Genomic DNA, 11236 nt, shown 5'->3' on the forward strand with positions numbered 1-11236 from the left:
GTAGTGTCGATGGGGGGCGTTCCTGCTCCAGGGCCCGGCAAGCCTGACCTGGAACCCATGTTTCCTCCAAGGTCCCTCCTAGATTTCCCTCCCTCCTGCCTCCTCTGTATCAAGCCTGACTCTGGGTCCTTCACCCCAGCATCCAAATGCACTAACATCTCCTTTCTCTCAAGAAGTCCTCTCATGTCCCACATCCTAAACCAGCTTCCTCTTCAGGTTCCTCCTTCCCTTCCAGGGAATTCCTTGGAAAGAGCTAGTGAACGCCTCCTCTCCCATTCCCCTCTTTACGTGTGTGTGTGTGTGTGTGTGTGTAACGACTGGGGAAATACACACCCTGCAAAAATTACCACTGTAATGATTTGAAAGTGTGCAACTCAGTGGCATTAAATTGCACTCATAATGTTGTGCAACCACATAGTTCCCAGGACGTTTTCATCACCCCAGAAGGAAACCTCACATCCTTGAGGCAGTTGCTCCCCACCCTTTGCAGCTCCCGGCAGGCAGCCACCAATCTGTTTCCTGTCTCTTGGGATTTACCTCATCTGGACGTTTCGTGCAAACCACATCGTACACAACGTGGCCTTGTGTCTGGCTTCTTTCACTCAGCCACGTTTTCAAGAGTTGCAGCTCGGTGATCCTGCCCCGTGCTCGCCTGAGCCTACCCCATTCAAGTCCTCCCTCTTCCCCTCCTTGCTGTTAAATCCAGAGGTTCTGTCTCCTCCCATCTTCCTTCATCTGCTTGCAGCATTCGACACGGCTACTCCCATGATGTTCCTGGTCGTTTTCTTCACTTAGTGGGTTCAGGAGGCTTTTCCGTGCTCACCCTCTCTGACCATGTTTCCCCTTTCCCTAAACACTGTGGACCCTGTCTCCGCCTGCCCTCGCTCGCTGGTGACCTTCCAGGCTCATAGCTTGCGGAAGCTGTCCACGTGCGGGTGAGTCCCCACATCATTCTAGACTTGTGTCCAGCAGCTTACCCCACGTCCTTACCTGACATCTCAGAGGCGAGATGTCCAGGACGGAATTCCCAGTCTTCTCCCTGACACCTGCTCCACCCACAGCCTCTGCTGCCGCACCTTCCTGGTGTCCCAGATCTCAAACCTCAAGGTCACCCTTGGTGCCGTAGCAAACACGCACAGCCCATGAGCTGGCCCGTGGGCTCAACCATCAGAGCATCTGCAGAGCCCTACTCCTCCGTACTCCCATCCCCACCCCTCTGGTCCAAGCCACCATCACCCTGTGCCTCGGTCACCATGGCAACGGCCTGTCCCACTCCTCTCCCAACATCCACCCGTCCCCCTCCACCTCTCCTTCAGCCAGAGAGCGTCCTTTCTAATATACGTAAGTTCCAGCCGTCCTGCTCAAAACCCTCCAGGGCCACTCAGCAGCAAACCCACACCACTTCAGGTGGCCTGCAAGGCCCCACATGACCGTGATTCCCACAGCGGGACGTCCCAGAGCTCCGCGTCGGCACGGCACATCACATACTCTCCTGCCTCAGGGCTGTTCTTTCTGAAGGGAACGGATTTCCCCAGATGTCCGCACAGCTTCCTCACCTCCCTCCTTGAGATCTTCACACAGATGACACCAGCTCATTGAGGCCCTCCTGGACCAACTCAACCTGGTACTGGAACCTGCCTACCCCCACGCCTAACTCTCCCTACCCTGCGATGTGCCCAGAGTCCCTCCTGCCTTCTAACATATGATACAATTGATGTGGATTCTGTTGTCAGAGTTGCCAACCTCAGCACTACTGTGATTTTGTGGGGCACCATCCCTTACACTGTGGGATGTTGAGGGGTATCCCTGGGCTCCACCCCAAAGATTCCAGGAGCAACCCCCTCCCCGAATTGCTCAGTGCCATGTCCCTAGTGCATAGAATGATGCCTGGCACCTGGTTGATGCTCACTCTACGCTGAGAGCCCAGAGGGAAGTAAAGGAAAGAGGGAGTGAGCCCCCTGCCTCCTCGTGGACACCAGGTAGACAGGATCATGGCTACCGCCAAATACCTGGGTGAAGGAGCGAAGGCGCCCAGCTCCTTCTTTATCTTCTCCACCTTGGAGGCCTCATCCTTCATACTCTCAATTTCCAAGAGGGTGGGCAGGAGGATCTCCAGGTTTGACCCCACTGTGGCCACAGGGCCCTGGTCTGGTCCCCTCTCAGGCTCTTGAGACACTCTCCTGGGCTGCTGGGAGACCCTGGCCTCCATCTTTGAGATGGGGGTCAGTGAGGTGGGCGACTCAGGTATGTCCTCCCACCTCGTGGAGGGCAGAGGGATAGGAGTCTGAGAGGCAACATTCATCTTGGGGCTGCTGGCCGCACGCCTGGGGCGAGAGGACACGTTGGAAGGTCCCTTTGAGTCCTGGGGCATCTCCTCCACCCTCACCCCCAACTGCGGCTGCTCCCTGACCCCCACCAGCGTCTCCTCCAGCATGGACAAATGGGTGGGGCCAAGGGGTACTCTGCCCATCATGGACAAGTCACACCCCTGTGAAGTTGAAAGCCAGGATGGCAGGTTGACCAGAGCCGACCTCAAGGTGGGGTCCTTGGAGCCAGCGATAATCATCAGCTTGGCAAGGGTGAGCCCTTCCACGGAGAAGGGCCTGGTCTGCTCCTGAGGGGCTTGTTGGATGGCCAGTTTCTTGGTCTTGACCCACTTCTTCTGCTGCCCCACCTCCTTGGATTTGAAGCCTGGCATGTCCAGATCAATCTCCTCCTTCATCATGTGGACCCTGTCTTCTAGCTTTCCCTTGCCCTTCAAGCCGTCCACGGCGATCTCCTGGGCCCTGCGGATCAGGACTTCCTCTGACTTCTTCTCGGTGGTTGTGAAAGGCACCTCCACGGTTGTTTTCTGAGTTCTCGTCTCTACCACATTCTTCTCCTTGGTGCCCATCAACTTCACCGGCTCTGGCTTCTCTTCAGGCTTCCTCTTCTCAAGCACATCCCCTCTGTGGCTTCTGGAGGGCACGACGCTGACACTGTCAGGGCCCAGTGTCATGCGGTGTTGGGTGGGTGAGGTCAGACCCTTCTGGGATGGGGCAGGTAGGAACACAGATTTCCTGTTGGGAGCAGGGTGGGAAACAGCCTTTGGGGAAACACCAAGTGTTCCTGGGGCCCTCTGAGATGGCACAGCCATGACTGGGGGCTTCTGGGGGATGGCTGGTGCATGACGGGGTTTCTGAGATGGGCCAGGCATGGCTGGGGCCTTTTGGGGAACGGTTGGTACATGAGGGGGCTTCTGAAATGGGGCCTTTTGGGGAACAGGAGGATAAGCTGTGGCTTTCTGGGAGGGGCCGGGTGCAGTGGACATCTGCAATGCAGCAGGCATGGCTGAGACCCTCTTGGACTGGTCAAGGATGAATGGAGCCTTATGAGGGGCAGTGGGCACAGCTAGGGGCTTCCAGTTGGGTGGCAGAGGCCTGGCCTTCTTGTTGAAACTGGGGAAGTTGGGAGTGTAGGCAGCTGGGTGGATGGAGCAGCTGGACATGGTGCTGGTCTCAGGGTCCATCAGGTTGTCCACGTGCTGCTGCCATGCACACATATCCAGGTCGTCACAGGTGCCCAGCAGGGGCATTTCAGGGCTCTCCTCCGAGATACAGTGTAAAGGGGTCTCCAGTAAGCCTGCCAGGCATGCGCCACCCTCAGAGTCAGAGCAACCCTGTGGGTGGGGGACGCAAGGGGAGTGGTGGTCAGGCCGCTGGAGACGGTCAGGCCGCTGGAGACGCCCAGACTCCGGCTGCGGCCCCTCCGCCCTCAGACCCCGGGGTCCAGGTCCCTGGCCCCTCCTCCCTCAGACTCGGGGGTGCAGGCCCCCCGCCCTCCTCCTCAGACCTGGGGGTCCAGGCCCCCAGCCCCTCCTCCCTCAGACCCTGGGGTCCAGGCCCCCCGCCCCTCCTGCTCTGTCTCAAGCGTTGCCCCAGCCCTGGGTATACAACTGCCTTGGGAGAAGACTCCATGTGGTCCGGTGTGTTGGAAATGATGCTGAAGATGGTCCGAATGGTGATGCTGGGCTTCTCTGGGGGTTAGGGGGAGGGGATGCAGGGAGAGAACAGTCTGAGCCCTCCGCAGAAGGGTCAGAATTTTGGGGGTCCATTCATGGAGGGGGGTGTGTGCTCACCAGAAACTTGGATTTCAGTCTTCAGTCTGCCAGAGGGGAGGTCGGATTGGGGCCTGCAGGGGAAATGTGGTGTGAGTCTGGCAGCTTCTGCACCGAGACCCACCCCCCGGCCCCCTTGCCCTGCTGGGCAACAAGGCCCTGAGCCTACTTCTTTTCTGTGGATTTCTTCCTGGCGTCCACGTGCTGCAGCTGGGACCACACGAGAGGCAGAGAGTCGCCCACAGCCTGAGACTTGAATTTGCGCTTGAGGGTCTGGCGGTGTGTGTGTGCAGGGGTGGTCAGCAGGTGCAGCCCCTCAACCCCTCACGCCCCACCCTGCTCTCCCCCATCCCCCGCCTCCCCAGGCCCAGCGGCCCACTCACCTTGGCCTTCTGTCTCTGAGCTGTCAGAATCTTGTAAGGAAAGGTGGGCTCGGCAGTCGTGACTAGAAAGAGACGGACCCATCAGGTCAATGACCCAGGGATGATGGGCGGAGGCCCCGAGGAGACTCTTGGGGGCACTCAGCCAGGGGACAGAGGGGAAGAGAGGGACTGCTGGGGCTCCATCCACGCCTAGCGGAGGAGCTGAGACTGGGGGGTGGGCCCAGTGGACGCTCCAGCCAGCTCACCTGAATGTCTGCGGTGGGACGGGACCTGTGGAAGGGGAGGGGAGGCAGTCAGGAAGGGGTCTCCTCCTGGTGTCCACATCTCCACCACCTCCCCAGTCCAGACCCCCCAGCTCCTCCCCCCTCAGACCCGGGGGTCCAGACTCCCAGCCCCCTTCCCAGGGCTCCTATACTTTCATGGCTTTTGCTCCTGACTCGCTCTGGAATCTAGAACCATGGCTGCCCCCAGGGGTCCGTGGGGGTCAGGGCCGCACCTGGAGGCGCCAGGTGGAGGCAGGAGGCCCTAGGTGGGAGAGGCCCGTGGGGGGCGTGTGCAGGGTCCTGGGGGCCCAGGAAGTGGCGGGCTGCTGGAGCTGGCTGATCAGGCGCATCCAGCGGTCGAACAGGAAGCCGACCTCGCTGTCGGGGGCGTCCAGCTCTAGGTAGTAGTAGCGGCCTGTGACCAGGCGCAGCTTCAGGCGCCAGGCGGACAGGTCGTGGACGTAGAGGTGGGCCAGGTCCAGCGGGATCATCCTGGGAGGGGGAGACGGCGGCGGTGGAGCACGCGCCGGGGGGCGCGGGGGCCGGCGGAGATAGAGCGCGCCCCCGGGGCGGGGCACGCGGGCGCGGATGGAGGCACCTGGTGAGGACGAGGTTGGAGCACTCCCTGTCCTCGGGGGGCTGCGCCATCAGCAGCATGTCCGGCAGTACCAAGCCTGGCAGGGAGGCGGCCACGCCCATGGTCACTCGGTTGGTCCTGTGGTGCACGTACACCGGGGCCCCTCGATTGGTTACCTGGGGGGTCCAGGGAGAGAGGCTGGGACCACTCGGGTCTCTTACGCTCCTCTGGCTCCCCCACAGCGAGCCTCCCACCCGCGTCAAGCCTCCCAGCTGCCTCTTCCCCGCCGAATCCCCCAGCCCGGGTCGGGGGGTCTCCCGCCCCTCCTGTCCCTCTTCCGCCCGCGGGGCGCAGAGAGCCGGGGACCTGGACGAAGTTACTCTCGAACATGGGCAGCGGGCGGAGGGGCAAGTGCTCCCCCTGCTGGAGGGTCTTCTGCAGCTCGCCCAGAGTGGGGACCCACTGCGGGGGGCCCCGGAGCGGCTCCGGACGCCTCAGGTTCCGGAGCCGGTTCATGGCCGCTGCAGAAAGGACGGGTCACCCGAGGGCGCGGAGGCAGGGACCCGGCACCCCGACGCCTGGCTGCCCCGGCCCCCGTCCCAGCCCACCGGGCCCAGCCCCTCGGACTTCAGCTGCTCCAGCGGGTGGAGCTTCCCCAGGGCTCGGGCATGGCCCTCCAGGGGTGGTCCGCGCCGGCGTGGGGAGGAGCCTTCCTGGGGCTTTGTGACCTCATGGACCACAGGTGCGGCGCTCCCTGGGAACTCCCCAGGGACAGTGGGCTCCCTTCTCCTCCTCCTGGGACCCTGCCCCGGAGTCGCAAGGGCTGGGGTGGGTGAATCAGAATACCCCCTGCAGACCTAAACTAGACAACCCAGGGCCCTGGGAGGGTCCCTCTGGGAGGCTGTAAACGGATAATTAAATCCAAGGGTTTCTGACTCTTAAAGAGGGGGAGGCTTCAGTTACAGTCCCCACTTGCCAATGACCCTTTGCCAGACCCGGGGGAGGGTCCATGCTGCCAGGGGCCTCAGTTTCCCTGTATCTAACTTGTGTCTGTGGTAGTGGTTGCCGTACATTGTTACAACGAACTTGTAACGGCCCAGTGCTGTATGTTCCCACATCAGGTTTGGAATGAGCCAGACTGGGCAGAGTCAAACTGACTCTCCCTAGCTGTGTGGCCTGTTCCCTCCTCTGTAAAATGAGGGGGGTGGGTACTGGGGAGTGCAGGGAATCTTGTAAATAAAACCCCACACTTAGGGCCTGGCCCAGAGAAGGCCTGCAGTGAATAGTCATTCTTGTCCCTTTCTGAGGTCTTTTGGGGAGGGTGGGTGCTGCTACTCTGTCATTCTAAATATAGTGTTTTGCAAAATACGTGGTCATTGTAATAAAAATTCTGGAAAATACAGAGAAGCACAAATAATAAAAGTCACCAGCAACCCCACCCCCACCTTCTACCTGAGCTGGCCATTGCCAACATTTTGGTGTATTTCCTTCTAGGGTTTTAAAATAATCCATATATCTATCCCTATCTACATACCTACATGTGTAAACACACACAACGGGGATCACAGTGGTTTGTAGCCTGCTCCTCCTATGCCAAAGGCAGGCTCTGTTAACATCTCTCTTCATGGCTGCCATGTTCTGTCACATAGATAGGCACTATAATTTATATAACCATCCCCTACTGTTGGGCACCTAGTCTGTTTTCAATTTGCTGTTGTAAACACTGCCATAAAGGACAGCCTTGAACTTGCAACTTTGCCCTGTACTAGTAAACTTCTAGAATCTTTCATTAAGTATTTATTGAGTGCCTATGAAGTGCTGGCCACCAGGTAAGGCTCAGAAGCAGCACCAAGAACTCATGGTCTCTGGGGGTGACCCAGAGAGTAGATGGTCCCCCCCCCCAGGTATCCCAGCATCGAGCCCCCAGCCCCCAGAGAAATCATCTCTAAGTGGATGTGTATGACGAATTTAATTCCCCCTTCTCCATCTCACAAAGGTTTCTCACATTTTTGTACAAAAACCCAGACCTCCTTTCCCCCTCCCTGCCCACCCCAACACAAAAAGTTAATAGTTTAATAAATAATAATATGCTCCTGCCCAGGCCCAGAGGGGTGGGGGTCAGGGAGACCCTGTGGCCAGACTTATTAGAGACCCATGAATCTGGGGGCCAAGTTCCCTCCTCCTCATGGACCCTGGAGTCCACTTGCCTCCCACCACCCCTGTTAAATAAATAAGTATAAATAAGGCACAGATGCCCCTCTGCCCAGGTCTCCGGGACGGATCCTGGAGGGATCGTCTCTAACTAGGAGAGAATGGAGTAGGGGGATGGAAATCCTCTGACCGCCGCAACTCCATCCCAAAATAAATAAATAAATAAGATCTGGCTTTGAATGGCGCTGGTGGCTCTGGGCGGAGGGTCACAGCCGAGTCTTCAGCAGCAGCAGGCCCCGCACGGCCCAGTCGAGCGTCAGCTGCAGCCCCCCCAGGATGGCATGGGCCGCCCGGATGCCCCCCCAGGCTGAGGCTGGGGGTGCCAGGGGGGGTGCCGGAGGGTCTGGGGGTACCTGGGGCAGGGCCAGGCGGGACATCTGCCAGGAGAGAACAGAGGGCTAGCGTCAGGCCAGGGGTGCAGCAGGGTGTCCAAGTAGGGGGAGGCGTTTGAGGCCTGTGCTGAACCAGGGTTGGAGAAGGGCCAGGGGGCCTCTTTCTACAGCGTCTCGGGGCTGGAAGCTGGGGTGTCAAGGGAGAGAGTCCTGCAGGATGCTGAGTTCAGAAGTGTGAGGATGGGGTTCCAGAGTCAAGTTCAGGGGGCTGGGGTGGGTCTGTAAGGTCAGGGCTGGGATCCTGGGGCTGAGGTCTTAGATGTGAGGTCTCTGGGATCAAGCTCAGACACTCATGGATGAGGGCTGGGGCCTCCAGTCTGGGGTCTCAGAGCTGAGAATCGGAGTCTGAGTTCCAGGGCCTTTGGGCTCATGTCCAGGAACTGAGGACTGAAGTCTTACCACCTCAGGGTCTTGGGTCTGGGGTTTAGAAAGGCAGGGTCTTGGGGTCTTAAGGGGTCACAACCTAGGTCTGAGCTCTTGGGGACTCAGGGCTCAAGGTCTGCGGTCTTCTTGTTGGAGACCTCAGGATCTAGGTCCTTGGGGTCTGGGGCTTGCAGAGGAGGGTCTCCAGGCTGGTTTTGAGTCAGAGATCATCCTTATAGGATCTAGGGTCTTAAGGTGTCAGGATCTCAGGGGCAGGGTGTGTGTGTGTGGGGGTGGGGGGGCAGGTCTCAGGGTCTGGAGGTTCAGAATTCCCTGGGCTTGGGGTCTGGAATCTTCCTGTCTTGGGGCCAAGGTCTCCAGGTCTTGGGATGAGGGTTTGGACTCTCAAATCTTACGACTTCAGAGTGGGAGACTCGGAGTCACAAGATCATGGGGTCTGAGTCTCCAGGTGAGAGTTTAGAGTTTCCAGGCAGGACTTCGGAGTCCAGGGGCTCAGGGACACAGAGGGAGGGTCTCAGAGTGGGCCTGGAGTCTGGGGCCTCAGGGACAGGGGGAGGGTCTCAGAGTGGGCCTGGAGTCTGGGGCCTCGGGGACAGAGAGAGGGTCTCAGAGTGCCCTGGAGTCCAGGGCCTCAGGGACACAGAGAGAGGGTCTCAGAGTGGGCCTAGAGTCCGGGGGCTCAGGGCCAGGTCATCGTACCAGGAGCTGCAGCCGGCGCAGCAGCCGGTCCAGCCGGGCCTGCAGGGTGCCCAGCTCGGGCTCCAGGGTCCGCAGGGAAGGGCCTCCTGAACGTCGCAGCCACTGCACATGCCTCAGGTAGGAGAACAGGTCTGCCCGCAGCCGTGTCAACACTCCCGGGAGCTGGGGGCCCGGCGGGGGGCGGGGGGGGGGGGCGTCAAGGAGCGCCTGGCAAGCGCCCACACCAGCCCCCAACCCCCTGCACCCGCTTCACTGGCCCACTCCCGCCCTTACCTGCAGCGCTCCCAGCGCCCCCGCACTCATGGCCAAGGTGGGGAGCGAATCCAGGCTGTGGTCTCCGTCAGCTGGGAATTTGTCTCTCTTGGGGGGAAAAGAGGCCGTGAGAGGGACCCAGACCAGCTCCAGGGGGTCCTTCCTCCCCCACCACACGCCCCTGACCCCCTTTCCCCCCCTGTCTCGGCCACCCTGGTAGCCCAGAAGCCCTCCGGGTCTCGGTCCTGGCCCCTGCCCGTCCCCTGCAGGCTGTCCTACCAGCTGTGCGGCCAGCTGCCGAGTGTCCGCCAGGAGGGAGCGGGTCAGGAGGACGGCGCTGTCCAGCTCAGCGCGAGGGTCCGGGGAGGCCCGCGGCGGGGCGGGCGGCGGCCCCGGGGCAGCAGCTCTATCGGGCCACAGGCTCAGGGCGGCCAGGACCAGGCAGCAAACACCTGGGGAGGTGGAGAGGTCCGGGGAGAGGGCAGCGGCTCAGCCCCGACCGGGGGTCTGAGGGAGGAGGGGCTGGAGTGCGGGTCCTAGGTCCCCGGGCGGAGCACCCAGGGCTCGGCGCAGGGCCTGGGCGGGTTTCCCTCTCCCTCCCCGGCTCGGGCTGCCCCGCCCGTCGGAGCAGACGCGGCCCCGGGGCGGGTAGACGGGCCGGGCGTCTCCCGTCCGCCCCCGGACGCCGGAATCCGGGCCCCGGGGCGGGGCACGGTCGGGGGAGACGCACAGGCCAGGACCTGCCCCCCTCACGGGGCTCGGGAGCCCGAGCCGGACCGAGAGCAGGGGAAAGAGACCCGGGGGAGATGGAGACGCCGGAGGAGCCCCCGCGGGGGCCGACCTGAGCGGGCCGCAGAGTCGGGGATGCCCCGCGGCGCACCTGGGCGGCGGGCGGCGGGGAGGCGGGCGCGCGGAGCGCGCACGCGGCGGGCGGAGAGGGCGCCGGGACTAGGTGCGCGGGGGCCCAGGGCCGCCGCCTCCCATCCCCCCCCACCCCGCCCACCCCGCCTGCCGGCCAATCAGCGCCCCTCGGGCCGCTCCGCTCCAGCGGCACGCCCCCGGTCCGCCCCCCGGGCCCTCCCTGCCCGCGGTCCGTCGGTCTGTCCGCGTTCGTCTGGCTCTCCTGTTTCTGTCTGCGCCCCTTCGTCTCCCTCTCTCCTCCCCTTGGCTGGGTGCGGTGAGGGGTGGGGGGTCCGCTCTGACCTCCTGGGGCCCTCTGCCTCAGTTTCTCTCCTGGAGCCTGACGGTTGGTGTCCCCGGGTGTCCGGGGCCCTCTGACGCCCCGGGGGTCCCGGGCCCTTCGGGCTCAGCCCCTGGCGTTTGTCTGTCTGTCCGTGGGCCTCGCATCTCTGTCTCTTCGCCTGGCGCTGTCCCGTCGGGGTCTTCGCGTCCCTGACCCGGCCTCGCACCCCTCCCGCTGCCCGTCCCTTGCCCAGGCCCCCTGCGCGCCCCGAAGGCCCTGCTCGCTGCGTCCCCGCCTCCCCATCGCTGCCTCGCGCTCCTCCGGCGCTCTGTCTGCTCCCCACCCTTCCAGCGACGGTCCCTCCCTCCGCTGTCCCTCCCCGTCCACCCCCCCCAACTCCCCGCTCCAGGAACTTGAACCAACTTACTGTTCATGTCCCCACAGGGCAGGGATTCCCCAGGGCAGGGGGCAGGGGGCTGGGGGCCTTTAACCCTTCCCTGTCCGCTGCCGTGGGAGCCCTGGGGGTCAGCTGGGCCTCGGCCTGGGGAGGGGAGGCATGTGCGTGTGAGCAGAGAGGGCCGCGGCAGTGAGGGAGTGTGCACGCCTGGGGGGTTATATAGGGGGCCGAGGCGGGCGGGCGGGGGGCAGGCGGCAGGGGAGGGCGGCCTGACACATCCTGACTCACCCTCCCTGCCTGCCTTTTCCATTCAGACGGAGCCGGCTGCCTCGCAGGGCTCACGCCGCCGCCGCTCTCGGAGGAGGGCACGGAAGGAAAAGTTGGAAAAGTTGAAAAGGG

General features: G+C 62.2%; 2 protein-coding genes across 2 annotated transcripts; both read right to left on the reverse strand.

Annotated features, from left to right (window-relative positions):
* Positions 1 to 1403: 1403 nt before the first annotated feature.
* FAM71E2 (family with sequence similarity 71 member E2) lies at positions 1404 to 5835 on the reverse strand. Its single transcript, XM_027514484.1, has 10 exons — positions 5686 to 5835; positions 5341 to 5495; positions 4976 to 5234; positions 4725 to 4749; positions 4480 to 4541; positions 4266 to 4369; positions 4118 to 4170; positions 3933 to 4015; positions 2010 to 3658; positions 1404 to 1512 (listed from the first exon to the last, which is right to left on the reverse strand). The coding sequence occupies exons 1-10, from the start codon at positions 5833 to 5835 to the stop codon at positions 1404 to 1406; spliced, it is 2649 nt and encodes an 882-aa protein (XP_027370285.1).
* A 1485-nt stretch (positions 5836 to 7320) lies between these two features.
* IL11 (interleukin 11) lies at positions 7321 to 11015 on the reverse strand. The gene is made up of 5 exons (XM_027514766.1): positions 10868 to 11015; positions 9537 to 9709; positions 9279 to 9365; positions 9006 to 9167; positions 7321 to 7907 (listed from the first exon to the last, which is right to left on the reverse strand). The coding sequence occupies exons 1-5, from the start codon at positions 10872 to 10874 to the stop codon at positions 7737 to 7739; spliced, it is 600 nt and encodes a 199-aa protein (XP_027370567.1). The 5' UTR covers positions 10875 to 11015; the 3' UTR covers positions 7321 to 7736.
* Positions 11016 to 11236: the final 221 nt, after the last annotated feature.

Source organism: Bos indicus x Bos taurus, chromosome 18 (assembly GCF_003369695.1).
Source record: "Bos indicus x Bos taurus breed Angus x Brahman F1 hybrid chromosome 18, Bos_hybrid_MaternalHap_v2.0, whole genome shotgun sequence".
Taxonomy (NCBI): domain Eukaryota; kingdom Metazoa; phylum Chordata; class Mammalia; order Artiodactyla; family Bovidae; genus Bos; species Bos indicus x Bos taurus.